The 20972-nt window shown below is 41.2% G+C and overlaps 5 protein-coding genes across 30 annotated transcripts; 2 read left to right on the forward strand and 3 right to left on the reverse strand.

Moving 5' to 3' along the window:
- Window positions 1–275: 275 nt before the first annotated feature.
- sw (short wing) lies at window positions 276–10523 on the forward strand. 26 transcript variants are annotated; one of them, XM_069056630.1, is made up of 12 exons: window positions 278–630; window positions 758–1064; window positions 5202–5332; window positions 5876–5905; window positions 6243–6275; window positions 6763–6783; window positions 7529–7576; window positions 8192–8368; window positions 8422–8575; window positions 8631–9003; window positions 9066–9458; window positions 9508–10523. In XM_069056630.1, exons 2-12 carry the CDS (start codon window positions 769–771, stop codon window positions 9934–9936), a joined length of 2085 nt encoding a protein of 694 aa, XP_068912731.1. In that variant the 5' UTR covers window positions 278–630; window positions 758–768; the 3' UTR covers window positions 9937–10523. The 26 variants fall into 26 exon arrangements, with proteins under 26 accessions (XP_068912732.1, XP_068912731.1, XP_068912736.1 ...); XM_069056635.1 differs by having other exon boundaries at window positions 8216–8368; XM_069056631.1 differs by lacking the exon at window positions 5876–5905 and having other exon boundaries at window positions 276–630; window positions 735–1064; window positions 6213–6275.
- Window positions 10067–11690, reverse strand: Rad1 (Radiation insensitive 1). Its single transcript, XM_069056664.1, has 4 exons — window positions 11387–11690; window positions 11095–11336; window positions 10820–11048; window positions 10067–10771 (listed from the first exon to the last, which is right to left on the reverse strand). Exons 1-4 carry the CDS (start codon window positions 11456–11458, stop codon window positions 10532–10534), a joined length of 783 nt encoding a protein of 260 aa, XP_068912765.1. The 5' UTR covers window positions 11459–11690; the 3' UTR covers window positions 10067–10531.
- Window positions 11691–11713: 23 nt separating this feature from the next.
- On the reverse strand, window positions 11714–13214 carry Dhod (dihydroorotate dehydrogenase 2). Its single transcript, XM_069056658.1, has 4 exons — window positions 13055–13214; window positions 12797–13006; window positions 11997–12750; window positions 11714–11950 (listed from the first exon to the last, which is right to left on the reverse strand). Exons 1-4 carry the CDS (start codon window positions 13073–13075, stop codon window positions 11757–11759), a joined length of 1179 nt encoding a protein of 392 aa, XP_068912759.1. The 5' UTR covers window positions 13076–13214; the 3' UTR covers window positions 11714–11756.
- Window positions 13215–13291: 77 nt separating this feature from the next.
- On the forward strand, window positions 13292–14498 carry LOC138137322 (uncharacterized). Its single transcript, XM_069056660.1, has 2 exons — window positions 13292–13428; window positions 13490–14498. The coding sequence occupies exons 1-2, from the start codon at window positions 13419–13421 to the stop codon at window positions 14410–14412; spliced, it is 933 nt and encodes a 310-aa protein (XP_068912761.1). The 5' UTR covers window positions 13292–13418; the 3' UTR covers window positions 14413–14498.
- A 30-nt stretch (window positions 14499–14528) lies between these two features.
- On the reverse strand, window positions 14529–20726 carry Pdhb (Pyruvate dehydrogenase E1 beta subunit). The gene is made up of 4 exons (XM_069056659.1): window positions 20528–20726; window positions 20181–20477; window positions 19714–20133; window positions 14529–15305 (listed from the first exon to the last, which is right to left on the reverse strand). Exons 2-4 carry the CDS (start codon window positions 20461–20463, stop codon window positions 14923–14925), a joined length of 1086 nt encoding a protein of 361 aa, XP_068912760.1. The 5' UTR covers window positions 20464–20477; window positions 20528–20726; the 3' UTR covers window positions 14529–14922.
- Window positions 20727–20972: the final 246 nt, after the last annotated feature.

The raw sequence follows: 20972 nt of genomic DNA on the forward strand, positions 1-20972 counted from the left end.
CAAATTGACATTTGACCGGAGAATCACAATCTGGCAACAAGTTAGACCAGACCTTTCACCCTGACCTTGAGCGATAATTTCAAATTACAGGTTTGTCGGTCAACTTGTTTTTGTCGTCAAACCGTTCAATAAACAATAAATTCGTGAGTCACCGTAATGGCAAAGTGTCACTTATTGTTGACTGGATGATTATGATTAATTACATCATTAAATTAATATTCCAGTTTGTGATGAGCGAGTGACGTTTAACAGTCGTGCTACATTGCTGCCAACCTGAGGGAACTTAAAGCGCAACAAAATGTCAATAATATGAGTAAAAAGACGAGTTTTGTCGGTAATAATCAATAAAGTGGTCCTTTAGCCGGCGTGAGCACGAGCTTGCGGCCTTCGCCGTACAATTTAAGAGTAAAATCGCACAAATCCAGTCGAAATTTCGGCAGAGTAAAGCCGAGAAATCCCTGATGACGAGCCACATTACGTCATCACAAAAATGAAATGGTGGTTGTATCGGTCGGGCGTTGTAGATTAAATGCAGAATAAGTTAAAAAGTGCGGCCACAGTAGCGTTAATTTTTAGTGAAATAAGTGCAATTCACGCGAGCGAATAGTTTTGTACAGTCGGTAAAAGTAGGTGAGTGTTTTTGTATTTATCTCTTGTTGCCTCGTGCGGGGCTGTCCAAGTACGGCAAGTCGACCTGTCACAAAGGCGGTCGACATACGACAGGTCTCGGAAAGGCTGACTCGTCCCACTTTTCCAGGAAGTGCAACAATGTCGGATCGCAGGGCCGAACTGGAAAGGAAAAAGGCGCGACTGCAGGCGCTGAGAGAGGAGAAAGACAGGCGGAGGAGAGAAAAGGAGCTGAAGGATGTGGAGGAGGCGGCGAACCGGGTACTGCTGGGCACCGACGGCGACAGGAAGGAGCTCGACGAGATGCTCAGCTCATTGGGGGTGGCTCCAGTTTCTGACGTCCTGTCGAGTATCTCGAGCGCGAACTCGCTCACCCCTGAGCATAGTCATAATCACACGCCCGACACGTCGCTGCTGCCCAACAGTTCACCCAATAAGTAAGTACAAATTTGGGGGCGACGGTCATCGCCTATTAGGGGATTCGGTGTGCAATGTTGGTAACAGCTTTTTAATGTCATTGGTCGTGAAATTCAAAAATTAATCGAATTTGGTCGATATTCGTAAAAACAACTGAATTGTGTATATTTATAGATTAACTAATTAATCTTAACTAGTTTTTAAAGACGCGACATATCCAAAATTGGGAAATTGTCGAGTCAAAAATTGTAAGGTTGGTAACACAAGTGATAATTTATCAGTCGTTTTTATTTTGTGCTATTTTTAACCGAATTTGATGTTGTTGCTCTTTTTGTTTGGACTCCAAATGATAATAAAAACCTGTTGCGATAATCTGCGACCAGTTCTAGATGAATTAAAATTTTTTCCCAACACAATTTCGCTAAAATCACGTTGGCTCGAAAATTGATAGATATTGACATCTGACACTTAAAATTTCGCTCGTTTGTATCGTTTGAAATGATTTTTAAGTCAAACTCGTGATTATTATTGTACTGTGATCATTTACGTCATAATTTGACGAGTAGAGAATAATAAATATGAAAAATCTGATTCAGGATGAGGTCATCAAACATGTTGTGACTGGGAGGCAACGTTGCAGAAAAATTGGAGGACAGGTTGAAAATACTCTCAATATTCACTTAAATCCTAGAGAATTTGTAATTTCAATTAATTAAAAGTGTGATAGGTCTGCACGCATTTGAGATTTCTTCGTGAAAATGTCAAAAGTGTCAACTGTCAAATTAAGAAATGTCTCTTAAGGCCTCGTGATGGAATAAGACTTTAATGTTTCAAATTCAAGATTAAACAACATTATCTAATAATAGTTCAATTAATAAATTGAAATCATTAAATTCGAATCTTGATCAAGTAGGTTCAGATGGACGTCATAGCGAAACAATGGCAAAGTTTTACCTGTCAACAATTCTTATTGGGAGTGGAATTTTAGCACATGTCTGGAATTTAATGTGTGGGGGTGGCACTAATAGGTGATTTTTCACAATAAGAAAACAAAGACTTCAAGATACTTTTAGATCAGCTACATATATTTTTTTGAGATTTCTCAAATTACTTTGAAAACTCCATTATAGTTCCCCTTTTAGCCATTGGCGCTGGCCAGAATTAATACTGTCAACGTGACAGGACTTTATGCCAATCGTTCAGATCATTTCTCCAAAATTTAAACACGTATTTCAAGTGTCAAGTTTAAGAGATGAATCTTCTTCAAAGAGAAGTTCCGGTTCAGTTCTATTTAATATTTCTGTTTTTCAACTTATAAGTTTTGTGCAAGCGCTGCTAGAAAAGAAATAATCATCCATGTTTGTTTCGTTTTGCCGTGATCATTTCCTTGGTTTTTAGTCTCGGTGGAAATAAACACTCAAGACACTTATTTTGTCGGGAGTGTTTTAACTTTTGTAAGATTGTTTCCCAAGCCACAATGTCTCTTGAGAATATGAGTCTAACAATGCCGTCCTTTCATCGTCCGGAGCTACCGAGCAGAAAATTCCGGTTCAACGTCTGACCTCTATTGCGTGCCTGACCTTCGCAAGACTGCAACACGATCCATACGATTTTCTGTCGACGGTGATTTCGTCGCTGACGTTTTGAAAGACATCTGGATCAATGTTTGTTGTCGATTACGGAAATATTAGCGATTCGTCAGAAGGTGTCTAATGTTGTTTTGTAAATTTGAGTAAAACGTGAGTGTATCGTCGAGATTCACTAGCTCTCGTTACAGAAACGCAGATTTTATGGGTGTCGATGTGTAATTGTTTCGTCGAAGATGGGACAAGGGACCAATAATAAGAAAAATATATACATAATTATGGCATTTTGAAAATAGAAACATTAAGATAATTATTAATGTATTGAGCTTGAGCACTTATGTGATACCGGTCCTAGCTCAAAATCCCATGCTTTTTTCTGGAGATCAATTTTGCATTTAAAGATAATTTGTATGTTTGGTTGCCTACATATTGCCATAAAACCGATTAAAGAAAAATTCCAAATGTTTTCTAAAATTATGTAGTTCAAAAAAAAAAATCGCATAAGATCTAGGCATTATAAAGAAAGTTTTATTGCCAACTGGAAGTAATTTCCAATCGTTTTATGTTTTTAAGACTGAAAAACTTAAAATGCAATTATTTTTTTCCTAAGCCTTGAAATATTCCTTAGCGTGTACGAGTACCTACTATTTATCGTTAAAAAAAAATAAAAAATAAAAAATAATATATATTTTTTTTTTATTATTCTGTTTTTAAATAGTATTTTTTTTTGTCTTTCAAACTATAGCTTATTGGTTGGGGATGAAATACATATGTATAAAAAAGTGTGTAAATTTTTGTTACCGAAGAAGACAATACAAGGTGATTCATGAGTAATTATCAGCCCGACGGAATTGAAAATGCAACCCACAATACATTTGAAAGGTAAAGCTGGATTTTTTTTTATTTACCGCGTCCCTATCCAGCTTTACGCTCCACAGGTATTGTGGGTTGTATTTTCAATTCCCTTGAGCTCATTATTACTTGCGAATCATTTTGCATGAAAAAAAATTAAAAAAAAGCATTTATTGTTGAAGATTTTTATGAATAAATAAAATATTTTTACAGTGAATGTATTTTATATTTTGATTAATTTTATCTTAACGAAACACTAAATGAAAATAAAAAAATTGCTATTTTCAATACAGGTGAGCAAAGTAAATGCATTTAATCACGAGCGCGGAGCCGAAAGCGAGGACCCCAACCGTACGAGTGATTAAATGCACGTTTGCTCATGCGTGTTGAATCTGATTTTTTCCATGATCATAAAATAGAGTCGCGGAATTGAAATTTCGGGCAGCTTTTTTTTTGTCACTTTTTGAATCAAAATGACAAAAACATGACAAGAGTAAAAAATGAGGTTATATTAACGTAAGCTGTACATTCCTATCATCTATCTGCATCAGTATTTTGCATAACTGTTAAAATCACTGAAACAATAACTTGTACAAAATTAGCCCAACTCACGAAAACAGTTTTTCACAACAAAACGTGGATCAACAAAATTCCAAACAAAATAGGTTACGCTGTTAGGCTTTGCGTGTTTGTGATTGGTTTACTGATTTTAGTTTAATCAGTGATACCAACACAATGCATTTAGCATGAATTTTTCCAGAAGTTTACCCCAAGCAATTTCACGTTTTTTCATCAATTGAAATCTAAATAACAGGGTAAAAATTTAAATAAGTCAAAAATAAAACAAGCTTTAGTTATTAGTGTTCAGAAAGGATTTTAAAAAAACTTTCAGTACAACATATTTGGCTCCCTCTATCGACAAACGCGCAAAACATTCACTTTGCTCACTAGTGAGAAAATATTTTTTTTGTTCGATACTGTCAGAATTTGAGAATTTTCTTCTGTGTGAACGGATTTTGATAAATGTCACAACTTGTCAAAACGAAACGTCAATGATTTTAAGCGATGTAGAGCCTTTAACTGCCTCGGCGAACAAAAAAACGTTGTATTCAACGCGTTCGTGTGTAAATTGGCCCTTTTTTGGCACCCGTGGGTCTTTAAAACGCTCGTTTTACTCGCGTTTTAAACTGCTCCACTCATGCCAAAAAAGGCCCAATTTACACACAAACTCGTTAAATAAACTACTATTTCGTTTATTGCTTCTTTTTAGTTCCAACGAATTCTATTTTTGTTTTCTTTTTTGATATTTTTGTCACCTATTCAACTGTTTGTGTGGAATTTTTTAATAAAATGTCGATTTTCGGCATTCGACATTTTTCTTTTATTCTTCAAAGGAACCAGAGTTTTCTTTTCTCTTTCTTCTCGATTTTTTTGCTAATGTTTTTATCAATCCACGGTTTATGTAATTTCTTTCAAATAAAACTTACCACATGCCATTCCATTTTTTTTAAACCAATCTAGATTTTGAACACACCGTTAGAGCACGCTCAGATCGAGAAGTACATGGGCGGTACTACGATTCGCCTGACAACCAGATACACTACACACCACTTGTTGTGTACTTTTCTTTTTGAACATACTCTACCGCTATTATTATATTATTTCTTCTTTCTCCCCCTTGCGCCACGACACCACCTCCTCAATTCTCCGATTTTGCAGCATCAGCGCAACAAAAAAACGCACCCCCACCCTGAGCGTGGTGGCGGTCCAGTCCACCAACATCCCCCCGAAGGAGACCGTGCTCTACACGAAACAGACCCAGACGACGACAACGGGACACGAGAGGGACGGTAAGTCGACCTGTTTTTAACATAATCGACACGAGTACTGCACGTGCCACATAATTTTTTTCATCACACGAAAAATGCAATTTTTAATTTTTTTTTAATAAATTGTAAAACTCGATTGATTTGATCGAACAAAGAATAAAATAAATGGGATCTGGACCTTTTTGCATGCCCTAACGGATCGCAGCCCTCCCTACCCCGACGACGTTTTCTTCCAATCAGAGATGGCTTAAGTGGCTTAAGTTGAGCGCGGAAGTGCATTGCACTAATGCAGGTCGATTAACACTGGGAAGGAAACTTACATTACTTAACCGGAACTGTCCGTTTTGTTTTTTGTTTTGTTTTTTTTTTGTCCAAGTTGTCTTAATTTGGCTGCACGCATAAAAATTTTTTTTTTTTGGTCTTAACACGTGACGATCTCAATTTGGCTTGTTTGCTTCGTCTGTTTTTTTTTCTTTTCTTTTTTCTCTTTTAACAATCTTGTTTTGCCTGGATTAAAGTGAATAAAAAACACACTATCGATGCTCATTGTTGTTGGTTTTCCAGATTATTTTGGATATTCATCTTGGAGAAAGTGTGAGTAGACGTAGTCGCGTTTTTATTTCATTTTGATCAGGCACACCACTCTATTGTTTTTTCTCTTTCTTCCCTCTATATCTCTCTTCTAGAATTTCATTCCTCTCATCATTTATTTTATTCTGACGTCAAATAGCGACGGTTTATTATCACTATTACTATTATTATTATTTTTGTTTTCCGGGTCTTGTACTGGAAACACTTGCAAAAAAAAATGTACATACATGTATTTTTCTTGATGTTTCCACCTGCCAAGACCCAAATCGATTTAGACATGTGACATATTGTTATATGCGTTGCTAACAAGGATCTTCTTCATCTTCTTCCCCACTTAAAGGCTACATGGAGGACTGGTGGAGGCCGCGAAAAGGTATGGTGCACGCATAATAAATGTCAAATTTATTAATTTAACTCACCAGAAATAACAGCACTGTACTATACATTAGCATTATTATTGTTATTATTTTTCAATAATCAGATTACGCACGGAATTCTAGAGCCTCACGACTAAAAAAAAATAAACAGAAATTATTCGATTGTACAGTAGTCGACGAAAAACAAACGAATAACGAAAACATGTGCACCTACCCCCTGTCTTCACGCTTTTTGTTTCTCCTCCCTCTGTGTAAAATTGGTTGTGGAAGTGTCACGTAGAGGGCGTTAGGTTTCGACTCACGACAAACAAGTCGGTCGCGACTATTATTATTATTATTCAAATAAATTCAAAAAAATAAATTTCACGTGTAGGTTTCCTTCAAATTTTTTTTTGTGTAAAAACGAAAAAAGAAAATTTCATTGTTTAGTTGTTTTTTGACTGTCAGTTTTAATGTGATATTTTTTCTTCCTTTCCTTCCCAGCTCATGCAACCGATTACTACGGTAAGTTTATGATTTTATTTTGAATATTTGCTTATAGCACATCCACATACAAAAAAAAAAACAACAATACGAGACCCCCTCCCCCATGATGACTCTTTTACTCCCACGACCCCCCGCCCCCCATTGCTCATCTCGAAAGTTCACGTAGACGAAGGCACTCTTGTGTTTTGTTTTGTTTTCTCTCTTTTCCGTGGTTCATTTGTTTGGTTCCATTCATAGTTTTCGTTGGTCAGAAGGGCACATGTTCGATTTTTCTCTGTACTAACACCAAAGCTTCCATTTTGCACGGTTCGGGGGTGGAATTTTCAACAATCGATCGGAAATAGGAGAGGTACCGGAGGCGACCCTTGTGATTTCCCCCTTAGCCCACATTCATTAGCCTCCTCTGCCAAAGAGGAGAGGTACCGGGGGCGATGCTTGCGGCGCACCGGAGATTTTTTCCGGGAAAGAATTCCACCCCGACGCGCCACCCCCAGAGCTTGACTAAAACCGTAACCAAGACTAACAGCATGCGTACGGTAGAACTCTCCCATTGCGGCGAATTAACACGTGGTAACCTGTGACGTATCAGACGGAGAGGGGGCGGAGAGCGGCGGCGGCGCGAGTCTAGCAGCCGCCCCCCGCCCCCGTGCACGAACACGGTTACAATAAAAGTTTTGTTGTTAGTGCAGCCAAGTCATGGACAACCTTTATTGTAATTTCTAATAATTCTATCCCTACTGATACATGTTTCTTTCCTCTTAAGACGAATACAATCTAAATCCGGGTTTAGAATGGGAGGACGAGTTCACAGGTAGGTGGCTTTTCCGACTCCCATCAGTGAATTATTAATTGATAGTGCACTAATGAATCTCTACATTTGTACCCAGCCGTATTACCGTAGAGGGGTGGCGAGCACTCGAAAGAAAATTTCGGAAAAAAAATATAAAAAAAATTGTTTTTCGAATGGTCTCCACCCAGTGGGCTTCGTGGTTGCTTGATCGACTCGCAGACATGTAGTGTAGAACTGTACTCACCCCTCGAGATTTTTTTCTAACTGGAATAACTGTGATTAATGAGCATGTCCATCACTGTTATCATTATTATTATTATTTTAACTTTTCACAATAATCTCTGGAATGGAATGAAATTCTTCGAGTTCTTTTTGTTTTGACTCTCTCTCTCTCTTCTGACTCTCCTCACCCTCCTCGCATTTTGCCTCATTTGCTCTTGTTTGCAGTGTTTTTTTTTTAAATTTATTACTACCATCATCCACCCCCAGCCCGGCGGGGATGAACACGTAACGTTTAAGGGTTTACGTTTTGATCTTGGCCGGTTGGTAGAGTCTAGTCTAGTTCTGTGTCGTGAGTGTTTGGGCTTGTTCGTGTGGGGTGAAAGGGCGATAGAGCGTATCCCTTATTCACCACAGTTTTGACGTATGACGATGGACAAGGTGAAGACGAGGAGGGTAGCCTTCCGCATCTGGGCGGTTTCGGGAGCAAGCTGCCCCCGGGGATTCTGCCGCACGGTCTGCCCCAGGTGAAGGAGGTGCAGCCGGCGGTGACGGCGCTGGAGCAGGAGCAGGCCAAGCAGGAGGTGAAAGAGGGTGAGTAGGTGAGGAGGCGCAGGCGGGGCACGTCTAAGCTCGGTCGGTCGCAGTGAGGGAGCTGAGCGAGGAGGAGAAGCAGATGATCATCCTGTCGGAGGAGTTCCAACACTTCGTCGACAGGGCGGGGCGTGTCATGGAGAGGGTGCTGTTCGAGAACGTCGACTTTTACACCGACTACAGCGGCGGACCTGGGGAGGAGGGACTGTGAGTCTCGATGGTTTTTTGTTTTGTTTGATCGTGCGGGTGGGGGTGGTTGCAGGGATGAGAAGTCGCATCAGCGCATCTCGCTCAACCGGGGCTTCTACGACGAGAGGTGGTCGCGCAACAGGTGCGTCACCTCCCTGGACTGGTCCCCCCAATACCCCGAACTACTCCTCGCCTCCTACAACAACAACGAGGACTCCCCCAACGACCCGGACGGGGTGGTCTTGATTTGGAACACCAAATTCAAAAAGTCCACCCCCGAGTACATCTTTCACTGTCAGAGCGCCGTCCTCTCGGCTAAGTTCGCACGCTTCCATCCGAATCTCATCCTGGGGGGCACCTACTCGGGACAGATCGTCCTGTGGGACAACCGCGTCCAGAAGAGGACGCCCATACAGAGGACACCGCTGTCGGCGTCCGCGCACACGGTGAGATCCGAGATTCACGGCATCCAGGCAGGGATTTTTTTGTTTTTCTTTTCCGGCGGCAGCACCCGGTGTACTGCATGAGCGTGGTGGGTACCCAGAACGCGCACAACTTGATCAGCATCTCGACGGACGGGCGGCTGTGCTCCTGGTCGCTGGACATGCTGGGTCAGCCCCAGGAGACGCTCGACCTGCACCGGATGCAGTCGAAGCCGGTGGCGGTCACCTGTCTGGACTTTCCGCATTCCGACGTGAACAATTTCGTCGTGGGCAGCGAGGAGGGGGCGGCGTACTCGGCGTGCAGGCACGGCGCCAAGGCCGGCATCACCGACACGTACGACGGCCACCAGGGCCCCGTCACGGGGATCAGCGTGAACGCCGTCCAGGGCGGCATCGACTTCTCGCACATGTTCCTCACGTCGTCCATCGACTGGACCATCAAGCTGTGGAGTCTGAAGGTAATAACGAACGCGCGAGGGGGCTTGAGAGTTGAATCTGTGTTCGAAGGACTCGAAGCCGATCTACTCGTTCGAGGACAACGGGGACTACGTGCTCGACGTGAAGTGGTCGCCGGCGCACCCGGCGCTCTTCGCGGCGGTCGACGGCAGCGGCAGGTTGGACCTGTGGAACCTGAACCAGGACACGGAGGTCCCAGCCGCCAGCATCACGGTTGAGGGGAACCCGGCGCTCAACAGGGTGTCCTGGACCCCGTCGGGTCTTCACGTCACCGTCGGAGACAACCAGGGCAAGATCTGGGTGTACGACGTGGCGGAGACCTTCGCCCATCCTCGACACGACGAGTGGAACAAGTTCCTCTACACCACGCAAGAGCTGAGGAACAACCAGGTCGACGAGGAACTAGAGAAATTGAATTTTTCCGTTTCCAATACTCCCCTCTCCAGTATGAGTTCCATTAGTACCACTCCCCTGCGATAAGTCTAGTAGATCGATTAGAACCAGTTAATTCATTACAGAATAGCCAACTGTAAGCGGTCTTTAATCATTTTGCAGATACGGACGGCGGAGAATTCGCATGTACTGAAGGTTAACACGGCATTTTGTTCGGCCATTTTGTCTATGTGCTACAACTACATCCAGTATTTAACCTAAGTACCATTTATTCAATCGGCATACTTAATTCGTTTTTTGCATGTACATATCGCTAACTTATTTCTTTTTTTTTATTAACAAATTAGTAATTTTTTACATTGTTATTTTGTACCATACGTGCCGTTGTAAGCTATTTATTTAATTAAATCGCATTTAAAAACTTCCGTTTCGAAATGGAGCGCGCGGGAAATTCAAACGGCGCACCGAGTGTGGACCAATCAAGAGTCGAGAGTTTCGGCGGCAGGTCCAAATCGACCGTTTGAAACGCAAACGGCGCCGACTGTGGACCAATCAGAGCTGAGAGTTTGGGCGGCAAGTTTGAACCGCCCGTTTGGAATTTCCCCGCCCACTAAATCATGTACACTGTCTCCGAGACTATAACAAGTGTAATAATAAATTGTTTGTCTACTTAATCTATTTATTAATCCACTTGCGACGTCACGTAATACTCCACGTACATTTGATTGTCGTCGGAATTGATGACCAGTTGTAATCCTAGAAGACCCGATTCTCCGGTCGAGATCGCAACTTTGTTCGCGTAATTCATCACCTTCAACACTTGCCGGATGTTGTGGAAGGCGTACTTAGAGACGCAGCTGTCTTTACATTGGAAGATCGTCACCGAGTCTGAGTACTTGGAGATGTTGACTGAGGACTCCCCCTGCGAGGTTTCGTCAGAATTGACAAGATTACGGTTGTGTCATCTTACGGCTACTCCGGTCGCGCTTAGTGCGAAATGAGGGGGCTCGGGGCTCAGCGCTATGGTCAGTTCGTCCGCTGCGTTGTCCAACCGTTGCAAAATCTCCACAAGGATGCTGGCGTTCAGGACGATCTTGTTCAGGTCGCACTCTTCGGCCAAGCTCACGTCCGGGAAGTCGTCGACGTTCATGGTGTTGATTTCGCAGTCTACAGTTATGTTTTCGTCGCTGTGTTTCACACTGGAAAACGGTGAATTATTGAAGTTTGCGGGTTGGGGGTAGTTACACTAGACAGAGGGGCGAGCCGGGTGCTTTGTACGACAGTTTGACGCTGGGGTTGCCCTCGTCGCCGTAGATGTTTAGGCAATCGGTGAACACTTTCATGCTGATTTTAAAGATGATTTCCTGCTTCTCGACTAGTCGGTATGTGGAGAACATGTTGCGAGGCACGTACGCTGAGGTCTCCACGTTTTTCATCTCTTCCAAGGTCAACTTTAGGCCCTCTTCCATGGGGCGCACCACGGCGAACTGGAACAGTACGATTCGAACAAAGCGTATTCAGATTGGGTGAAACTCACGTCTTTGAAAGCGATGGCTTTGAGGACATTGTACACGGTCTTAAAATCACTTATTTCCGCTGAAAATAACATCGCCGTCTTCAAAATTCAAATTTGTGAGGTTATGTCACGTTGACAACACTGATAAAACATAAAATACCCAATTTGTTTGAACAATCTGTTGTGGTTTTGGGGCGCTGCGCCCCACACCTTCCAAAATTGTGCAAATAATTTCAAAATTACAATTTGCAACGCATTACACAGACTGCTGTATTTAAAATTTAAATGTTTTAGGTTATGTGAGTTGATGTTTGTGGTTTGTAACAGTGATAAATGAAAAATCCCTACAATTTTTGACAGTTTATTTACAAAATTAATGTAAAATTGAGATTTATTGGGCGCTGCGCCCCACAGCCTCGGAAATACTGTTGTAACCGTCTTTGGCCAACAATTGGGACAGTTCTTGCTTGATTTTGGTCACCACAGGTGGGCCCTCGTACACCAGACTTGTGTATATTTGCACCACACTTGCTCCTGCTTTGATCTTCTCATAAGCATCTCCCCCCGTGAATACGCCCCCGACACCTAAAACACCCTTTTTGGACAATTATTACAACAGATGAACCCTCACCTATGATTGGAATTTCCCCTCTTGTCAATCTATACACATCACCAATCATTTTAGTTGAGGCATTTTTTAATGGTTTTCCACTCAAGCCCCCTGCCTCACTTTTGGAACTGTTGTTGAGCAGAGACAAAGGTCTCTCTACTGTGGTATTTGAGATTATTAAACCATCAACTCTTGTTTGTTTTTCTGTCACAACTTGAGTTATATCTTGCAACTCTTCATAACTCAAATCTGGTGCCAACTTTACAAGCAATGGGGGCTTGCAGCCATCAGGTAAACCATTTCTGGCATCCACCACAGCTTTTAAGAGATTTCTCAATACACTTTTGTCTTGCATTGACCTCAGACCTGGAGTATTGGGACTACTAATGTTTATGACAAGATAATCACAAACCACCCCCAATTTCTTAACCCCCATAACATAATCATTCACTGGATCAGCAGAATTTTTATTTTTGCCTAAATTGACCCCTATCACAGCATCACAATCTTGTCTCCTTCTCACACTGCTCAATCTCTCTAAAACCTTGTCATGACCTTCACTATTGAAGCCATACCTGTTCACAACAGCATGATCTTCAGGTAGGCGAAATACTCTAGGTCTGTCATTGCCTGGTTGAGGCTCAGGTGTCACAGACCCTACTTCAACAAAACCAAAACCTAGATCGCTCAAGCCTAAAACAGCCTCAGCGTGCTTGTCAAAACCTGCAGCTATGCCAATGGGGTTCTTGAATTGCTTCCCAAAAACTGTAACTCTCTGAGAGTTGTCATTAAAATTTTCTTTTTTAGATTTTAATGTTTACCAGTGATTCAGGATCGATGTAGCGGCTTTTGGGGATCAGGCGATATTTGCTCACGACGATTCCGAGTCTGTGCGCACTTTCAGGATCGAAGAGGTGGACCAGCGGCATGACAACATTCTTGTAGAATATTTTGTCATTCTTGTAAAAACTGACGGCCCCGTAAACGGCTACGCCGCTTGCGCTTACAATAAACAATGACCTCAGCTTTCTCTACAATGGGGACTGTTTATTTTGAGTGGTAGAAACGAAGCGACGTACCTGTAGGCTTAAACTTCTCATTTTTGGTCGACACGTTTATAAACAAAAACATAACCTCAAACTATCACGTGACAAACACCCCTCAGTTTTTCAATGCGTGTTAGGCAACGCGCAACGGGCGGTTTGAATCACGAGTTAAAGCAACCAAGCGCCATTTTGCGGCATTGCAGAGTCGAAAGTTGCAAAATTGGCAATACTGTACAATATTTTGGTGTTCTTGGTGATTTTTACTTTACTTACATTTGGCGGATTCCGGGTTGAAAGTTCCTAGAAAGTTGACATTGTTGTATTGTTGACAATTTATTGCCGAAATTTTGAATAATCGTGTCCGGAGAAGTGATTCTGCAGTTAAAGTTGTTGTGTAATGCAGTTAGGTGACTAGATTAGTTTGGAACAAGTACAGTTGTGAAATTATAACCTAACTTTGTAATCCAGATGTTCGCAATCGCTGGACTAAAATGCCGCCAAATTCACCTCTAAAACGTGATACCAGCGATAAGAAATCACTCGACAATTTAATGGACACTCTGAAAAAGCTCCAAGATAGCGCCAAGAAAGACATGCTCCGAAACAGAGTCAAGAAAGATGAGCTCCAAGACAGCACCAAGAAAGACAAGCCCCAAAGAAGCCCCATGAAAGACAAGCCGCAAGTACACACTTCCCCTTCTAGTCGTAAGCGCCGATCCAAAACGCAAAACTCCAAAATTACCCCGTGGCTCAACAAAGAAAATTCAACGAGCAAGCGGTGCAAAACCGACAGAATGAAGCCCCTCGACATCACTATCAAGAGCAAAAAGACACTTCAACGCAACCCCTCGTTCGAAAAGTACGGAATCATGTTGCCCTCCTATGACAAAATCGTGGCTGACCAGAAGAAATTCGACGAACACAAGAACAGCGTCAAGTTGTTTGATGACTTTGACGTCGACGTTTTGGACAAGGGCATCGCGGTCGATCTGGACGAGGGTGAGGAGTTCGCGGACGAAATCCTCGACTGCAAGCACCTGTCGCCCAAAGAGTTGGACGAGTTTTTCGCGAAGAATGTACAAATTTTAGATGGGATCATCAAAGGGAAGAATTATTCGGAGAGGCATCGGCGGTTTCACCGCGGCGGACGCCCAGACGAGCCGGGTCCCGGAGACCTCAGGTGCAGCACTAGTCTGGTGGTGTTCACTTACGACCAGAAAGACCACTTGCTCAACCTGATGAGGGACGAATTCGACCCTGAAGACAAGATGACCGTTTATTTTTTCAAAGTGTTGCTTCCTGAACTTTGTCTCTTGATCTTCATGGAGGTGCACAAGATGGGCAAGAGAAAAGCCAACGCCTACTTGGATCGCCGCCCCTTAGATAACTGAGTCATCATTGTATTTATTTATTGTTGTAATCACTGTATTATTTTTTTGTGATATTCATGAAATAAATTTTTTGAATTGTTAAACAAGTGTCACCAACCTCCAACTCTTTCGACACGTTTACAATTATCTTAATTTATTGTCTACAAAAATTTTACAACAGTGGATGGAACCAGTTGGCACGTAAAAAACGATAAAGAAGTTGACGAAATAAAACCTGGAGATCCACTTTTGCAGCACCTACTTAAAAATGCATTATACACTTGTTCAGATTAAGACTAGACTATTAGCATAATTACAATATCGTTTATGTACATGTAAAAATTGAATTATTGTAAACACTAAGCCTTTGAATAATTTAGCAAAGTCTAAAAAATAAATAAAATAAATTACAATAATTGTTGGGGCCAGTCGTGCGTGTTCCTGTGACAGTCCGATTAATAAACATGATAAATTACCACAAAGGCGCCGGTAACAGTTTAATCTCAATCTGTTTCGTCTCTACACTTTTTATTACTTAACCTTCAACAGTTTTTTCGCGGCGTCAACCACATCCCTGGGTACCGGCAACGCCGCGATTTCCAGACTCTTCGTGTAAGGCATCGGAGTGTCCACTCCTGTCAGTCTGATGGCGGGCTGGTCCAGGTGGAAGAAGGCCTCGCTCTCCATGATCCTGGCCAGGATTTCGGCGCCGATCCCTGCCGAGGGCCAACCCTGTTCCACCGTGATCAGGTGGTTCGTCTTGGCGACCGAGGCGGTGACGGTGTTGACGTCGAGGGGGCGCAGCGAGCGCAGGTTTATCACTTCGGCTTCGATGCCCTTCGAGGAGAGCTCGTTGGCGGCTTGGAGCGAGATCTCCACGGCGCGGGAGTGGGCGACTATCGTTATGTGTTTGCCTAAAAAGGTTGGATTGGGTATTTCAAGGTGGCACTTTTTTACATGAAGAATTGTAGTGAAAGTAGTACTATTTTGCATAATTTTATTCCATCATCTTGCAGATGATTGTCAAAGCATACCTATTTTTTTTTTTGTAATTTTCTATAAATCTTTTTAGACCAAATTTCTCAACTTATATCGATATGCAGAAAAATAGTGTATACAACACGTTATGAAAGTCTCTTTTTACACTTATTTGCTTGATTAACTCGGGCTACGCCCTCGTTAATCAATCTGCAAATTCGTGAAAAAAAGTATGACTTTCATAACTAGTTGTACAATTAACTTTTTTTAGCTATACTATGTGATTATGTCTTAAAATAGTAACATGCAGGGAACCAACATAATGCGAATTTAGCAATGCTCAATCCAAGGTGAACGGTGTATATTGTTCGGAATCATAAATGTTTGTTCGTTTGATCGTAGTTGGCGGTGACTTGCGGTGCAAACATTAAAGGAACGTGTGGATCAAGTAACAAATTGTTTTTTAAATGTATGTATATCGATATACCGAGTGATTAAAAAAAATCATGAGTGCTACCTCGTCTTTTGTTTTATTGAAAAGTTCGTGTTAGGTCGACTCATTCGCATATGTATACTTACTAGGCACAGTCGTTTTATTGGTTGCCTACCTCTCGAAAAATCTATGAAAAATAAATTATCTTCAATGGCATAACCCATTTTACCACTTATTATGGGATAATTACAGGAAACGTCCGTAAACTATGCCGAAATCAAAATAGTATATTAAAATATAAGTTGCACAAGGCATCTATTCAAGCACGAATTTGAAATTCCGGAACAAGCCGCGTAGCGGCGAGTTGAGGAACAAATGAGTGCTTGAAGGACCTTCTGCAATGAATCTTTTATACTATTTTTTCTATTTTGCCGCTTTATACCATTTTATAAATAAAAAAATAAAACATTTAAATGTAGGGAATTTTGCGGTGGTTGGTGACACTTTTTAGGTGGCATAATTTTAGCCGGCTGTGAAAGAATTAATTTCAAACGTCAGATTTTTTTAATTTTCGCATTTGATGTTTGAAAATGAATGCTGAAGAAAGTTTATCACTAACGCCGCCGCAAATTAGGTACATTGCACAAAAGACGTTAGAAAATTTACTGCCGGAGAAGTCCAAATCCCAGAATGAAAATTAAACGTTTTGTTCAATGTTATTTATTAATTTGCTTTGTTCTCTGCGAAATTTATTTTTTGACGTCTGTCAGTTGACACTTCACGCTACCAACATCAATATAGTAAATTTTACTAGTATATTCTAACACGCCAACGACCTATTAAAGTACTCAAATGACGTCATTTGTGTGCTAGAATAGACTTATTCTAAACGTAAAATAGAAAAAGTTATTTTCTAGGTTAACAACATCACATCATTGTCGTTTCTTTGAGATTTCCGCCAAAAATCTGCTTACCAGTGGCGTCGCGTTTGGCTATAAAGCTGGTAAATTACCCACTCTAATGAATGTAAAATGTTGCTGTTGTTTATTTTGTAAATTTTCTCCATTATCAGATAATAATACCTATGTAATAAAATGCACAATTATAATTCCAACGTCTAAAATTCATGAGGTATGATTTATTATAAAGTTGCGTTTGGGACCACAAACTGTCTACGCCCATGCATTGAACGCTTACATATTTGCATATGATTCCGCTACGACATGACTCATAATTTGCAACGCCTGCTCTGGTTTGTTTTCTTTTTGATTACATTGTATAATTACTGCGGCAATAATATTGGTCAGACAATGCGGTAATAGTATATTAAAAAACAAGTTTCATAAGGAAGTGTTTATTTTTTGAGTTTAAGTTTATGGCGCGAGTTTTATAACCTTGACCATCAGATTATGAAACGAGATCAAACAATGAACAACGACCTTCTCGGTTTATTGTTGTTTACCGATGAAGCTTGGTTTCACTGTTTAGAATATGTTAACTGACAAAATATGTAGATTTCGTGCGCAGAAAATCAGCAATTATTTCAACAATCGCCATTACACTTTCAAAAATGTTTTCTTTGGAAAATCTGTCACAGCTGTGCGGAACGTTTTGGAAGAATTCATTAATCAACTTCACCCAATCCCGTAATGGTCACTTCCAGCAGGATGAAGCAACATCTCGTACAGCTCACATGACGTTAAATTACTTATAGGAATTTTATAACAATCGTTTGACTAGCTCCCGCACAGACCACATCTGTCCACATCGATCACCTGATTTGACGCTACTAGACCATTTATTGTTTACCGACTTAAAACAAACCATCATCTTTAAATAACCAAGATGTACAAATGACAACTTAAAACTGAGAATTAGACAAGAATGACCAGAACAGAGCCAGAAATTCTCATCAGAGTATCCCAGAATATGAAGTGAAATATGAAATTTTACAAAAAAATGTGAATAATTTTTTTTCGTAGTTCGAAGAAGTTTGAAATGCGAAAACAAATTGTAAAACTAGTCCAACTTTCGAAATACATTAACGTTATTAGTAGCATAATTAAATTACGCCCCACGGCTGGCTAGAAGTGAAAGTTTTGTGTTTCAATAATTTTTTGTCAAGTTTTGGCACCTCTGTATCATTACGATAATATACATAAAGTTTTCTTTTGTTTCCTTTCCATGTATATCAAAAAAATCAAACAAAATCAGAATATATTGGCGACAAGGAGAGATCGCCAGATATGCGATGGGGCTTTTTGAACGAAACAAATCAGGGTGGTTGCCCCGACGCCCGACTGTCATATCACCTGAAAGGAAAGGCCCGAACGTTTGTAAATTTACGAGAAAAAAAAAAGGTGGGCCAGTCGGCTAAAGGCGTTTAAAACTAAAATTTTTAAAACCTAATTTAATTTACTAAATTTAATTAATATCCTGTTTTTCTTTTGGTTTTCCTATTTTGTCAATTGTATTTTACTATTTATCAAAACTAACAGGTGTTCAATTAAAAAGTTCATCGAATTGGCTTTGATCTTTGTCGCTATCTTTGTCTAACCAACTTAATTTACGATGTTGTCTTTTAAAAAATAAAGTCAAAGCCAACTCGATGAAAAAGATTCGAAGCCGGAGTGTCGAGTGGCGCGAGAAACACGTCAATATTTGCCATTTTTTTTCTCGTAAATTTATGTACAGTCGCGAGCAATACATTTTGGTCGTCAAGGTCATTCTTTGACGCAATCGAAAATGCTCCATTGTAAAACAGTCGTAAATGTCATAACTTATCATCATGTTGTATGACATTAACTGTCATTTTGTTCTCATTTTTTTTGACATGGGTATAATCAGGCAGGGACATTTTTTAAATTAGTGACAATCTAACCAAATTTTGAAATGACATTGACGACCAAAATGTATTGCTCGCGACAGTACGTTCGGGCGTTTCTTTTCAGGGTGTTGATATGGGCAGTGGGGGCAACCATCCTGATTTTTTTTGTTCAAAGAGCCGTCGCACATCTAGCGACCTCTTCTCCTTGTGAGATAAAAAAAGGAATGGAGATTTTTTTAAATCTCACTGTCTACTTAACCTGGTGCAGAGTTGTTCTATTAATTCTGGGCCACTCTGTATAACGTACACGTGTTCTAGACGTAGAATATTCAAACTTGGTTCATTTTAGATTTTACTGACAAGAAAAACATGTTATCACATCATGACAAAAAATACAAGTAATGAAAAACAAAGCAAATTTAAAAATTTTCTACTGTGTATTATTTTTATCCAGAATTTAGTTAAGTATTCTGTTATGTCATTCTACAATTTATAAAGAATTATTCGCAGGAATGTATGTAGATACAGTCGCGGACAGAAACAAGTAGAACAAGTCCTATTAAGAAATTTAGCCAAAATTCAGTTGAGTAAACCGGGGTTACTGTAATAAATAAATAAATATTTTCATAGTAATCATAGAAAGGGCAAGCAGACTTACATTAACGAAAAAACATTGTCCTACTTTTTTCTGTCCGCGACTGTATTTATTCATTATGGACCCAGCATAGAAAAAGAAAAATGCAAGGTTCTTATAAGTTAAACAGAGCTTGCAGGACCTTAATTATTATTAAAAAATTCCCCAATGGAAAATGTAGTGACGTTTTCCAAAATAATTGTTTTAAAAATAAATTACTAATTTTAAATTCAAGGTAAGACAGGTGGCAGCAGTAACTCGTGCACTTAAAAAACCAATTCGTTATTTGATTACACATTACTCGATCATTTAATAACCCCAATTTATTATATTTTGGAAACATTTTCTTCGTTTATTTGGCGCCTGCGCATTACCGGGATCAGTGTTGCTCTTTAACACTATACCCAACTGTCACTTTTGACATTAACAAACGTCAACTGTCAAACTCACCTGGTCGTTCGATTTTGGCCTTGCCGATGGGCAAGACGAAGTCGTTGGAGAGCGCCTGATCCGACATGGGGTACTGCACCCCGTAGAGAATCTCGTTCTCGAGGAAGACGACGGGGTCGGGGTCTCTGATCGCGGCCTTCAGCAGGCCCTTGCAGTCTTCTGAGTTGTACGGTGAGATGACTTTCAAGCCAGGACAGTGGGCATACCAGGCCCCGTAGCACTGCGAGTGCTGGGCGGCGACCCCCGCCGCCGCACCATTAGGCCCCCTGAACACGATCGGCACGTTGACCATACCCGCCGACATGTAGAAAGTCTTCCCCGCCGAGTTGATGATCTGGTCGATGGCTTGCATCGCGAAGTTGAAGGTCATGTACTCGCAGACGGGCCGCAGGCCGGCCATCGCAGCCCCGACGGCGATCCCTAAAACCGCAAATTAGTCTATCGAGCGCGACGTCGACTACAGGCACCTGTGAAGCCCATCTCCGTGATGGGTGTGTCGATCACTCTCTTGTCGCCGTATTTCTTCCACAGCCCCCTCGTGACCTTGTAGGCGCCGTCGTACTGCGCCACCTCCTCGCCTATGATGAACACCCTGTCGTCACGCGTCATCTCCTCGTCCAGAGCCGAGTTGAGGGCGTCCCTCACCGTCATTTGTTTGGCCGCTGCCACTTTTGACACCGAGAACTGTCTCCTGTTCAGGACTGTTCCGGCCAATTTGAGCACGCTCGACGAGGTTTTCGTTGTCGCCATCGTCGGTAATTGTCCTGAAAATCGATCTGAAACGCGGCCGTCGCCGTTTTATGTTATAACTTACCTAGTTTCGAGTCAAGGTGATTGAGGTCGTGGAGGAGAATGTGACAAGGGACGGCTACTGCCTGTCAGTTCGGCGTTTGGTTATTATCTTTTGGTCATTCGTTTATACGTAACAGAGCATGTGACGCTATCTTCGAGACATGCTCCAAACGAAAGATCAACTTTTGTGGGAATTTATTTGAAGGTTAAGTTTGACAGGTTCCTGAGTGAACCACTCTGAACACGAGAAACACCAGATGGCGCCACTGCATCACAGCCGACAGGCTAGGCAACCAGCTTTACACCACTTCCTTCATTGAAAACAATTCAATTCAACTAAATCATTGTTATAAACAAATTATAATAAGTGCGGCTTATTTCATAGTTTTGCAACGTGTACTGTCCCAAGATTTAAAAATTACGTACGTACAACTGAACAACAATCTAATTAATTATTGCCTAATTCG

The sequence above is a fragment of the Tenebrio molitor genome, chromosome 8, assembly GCF_963966145.1.
Source record: "Tenebrio molitor chromosome 8, icTenMoli1.1, whole genome shotgun sequence".
NCBI lineage: Eukaryota > Metazoa > Arthropoda > Insecta > Coleoptera > Tenebrionidae > Tenebrio > Tenebrio molitor.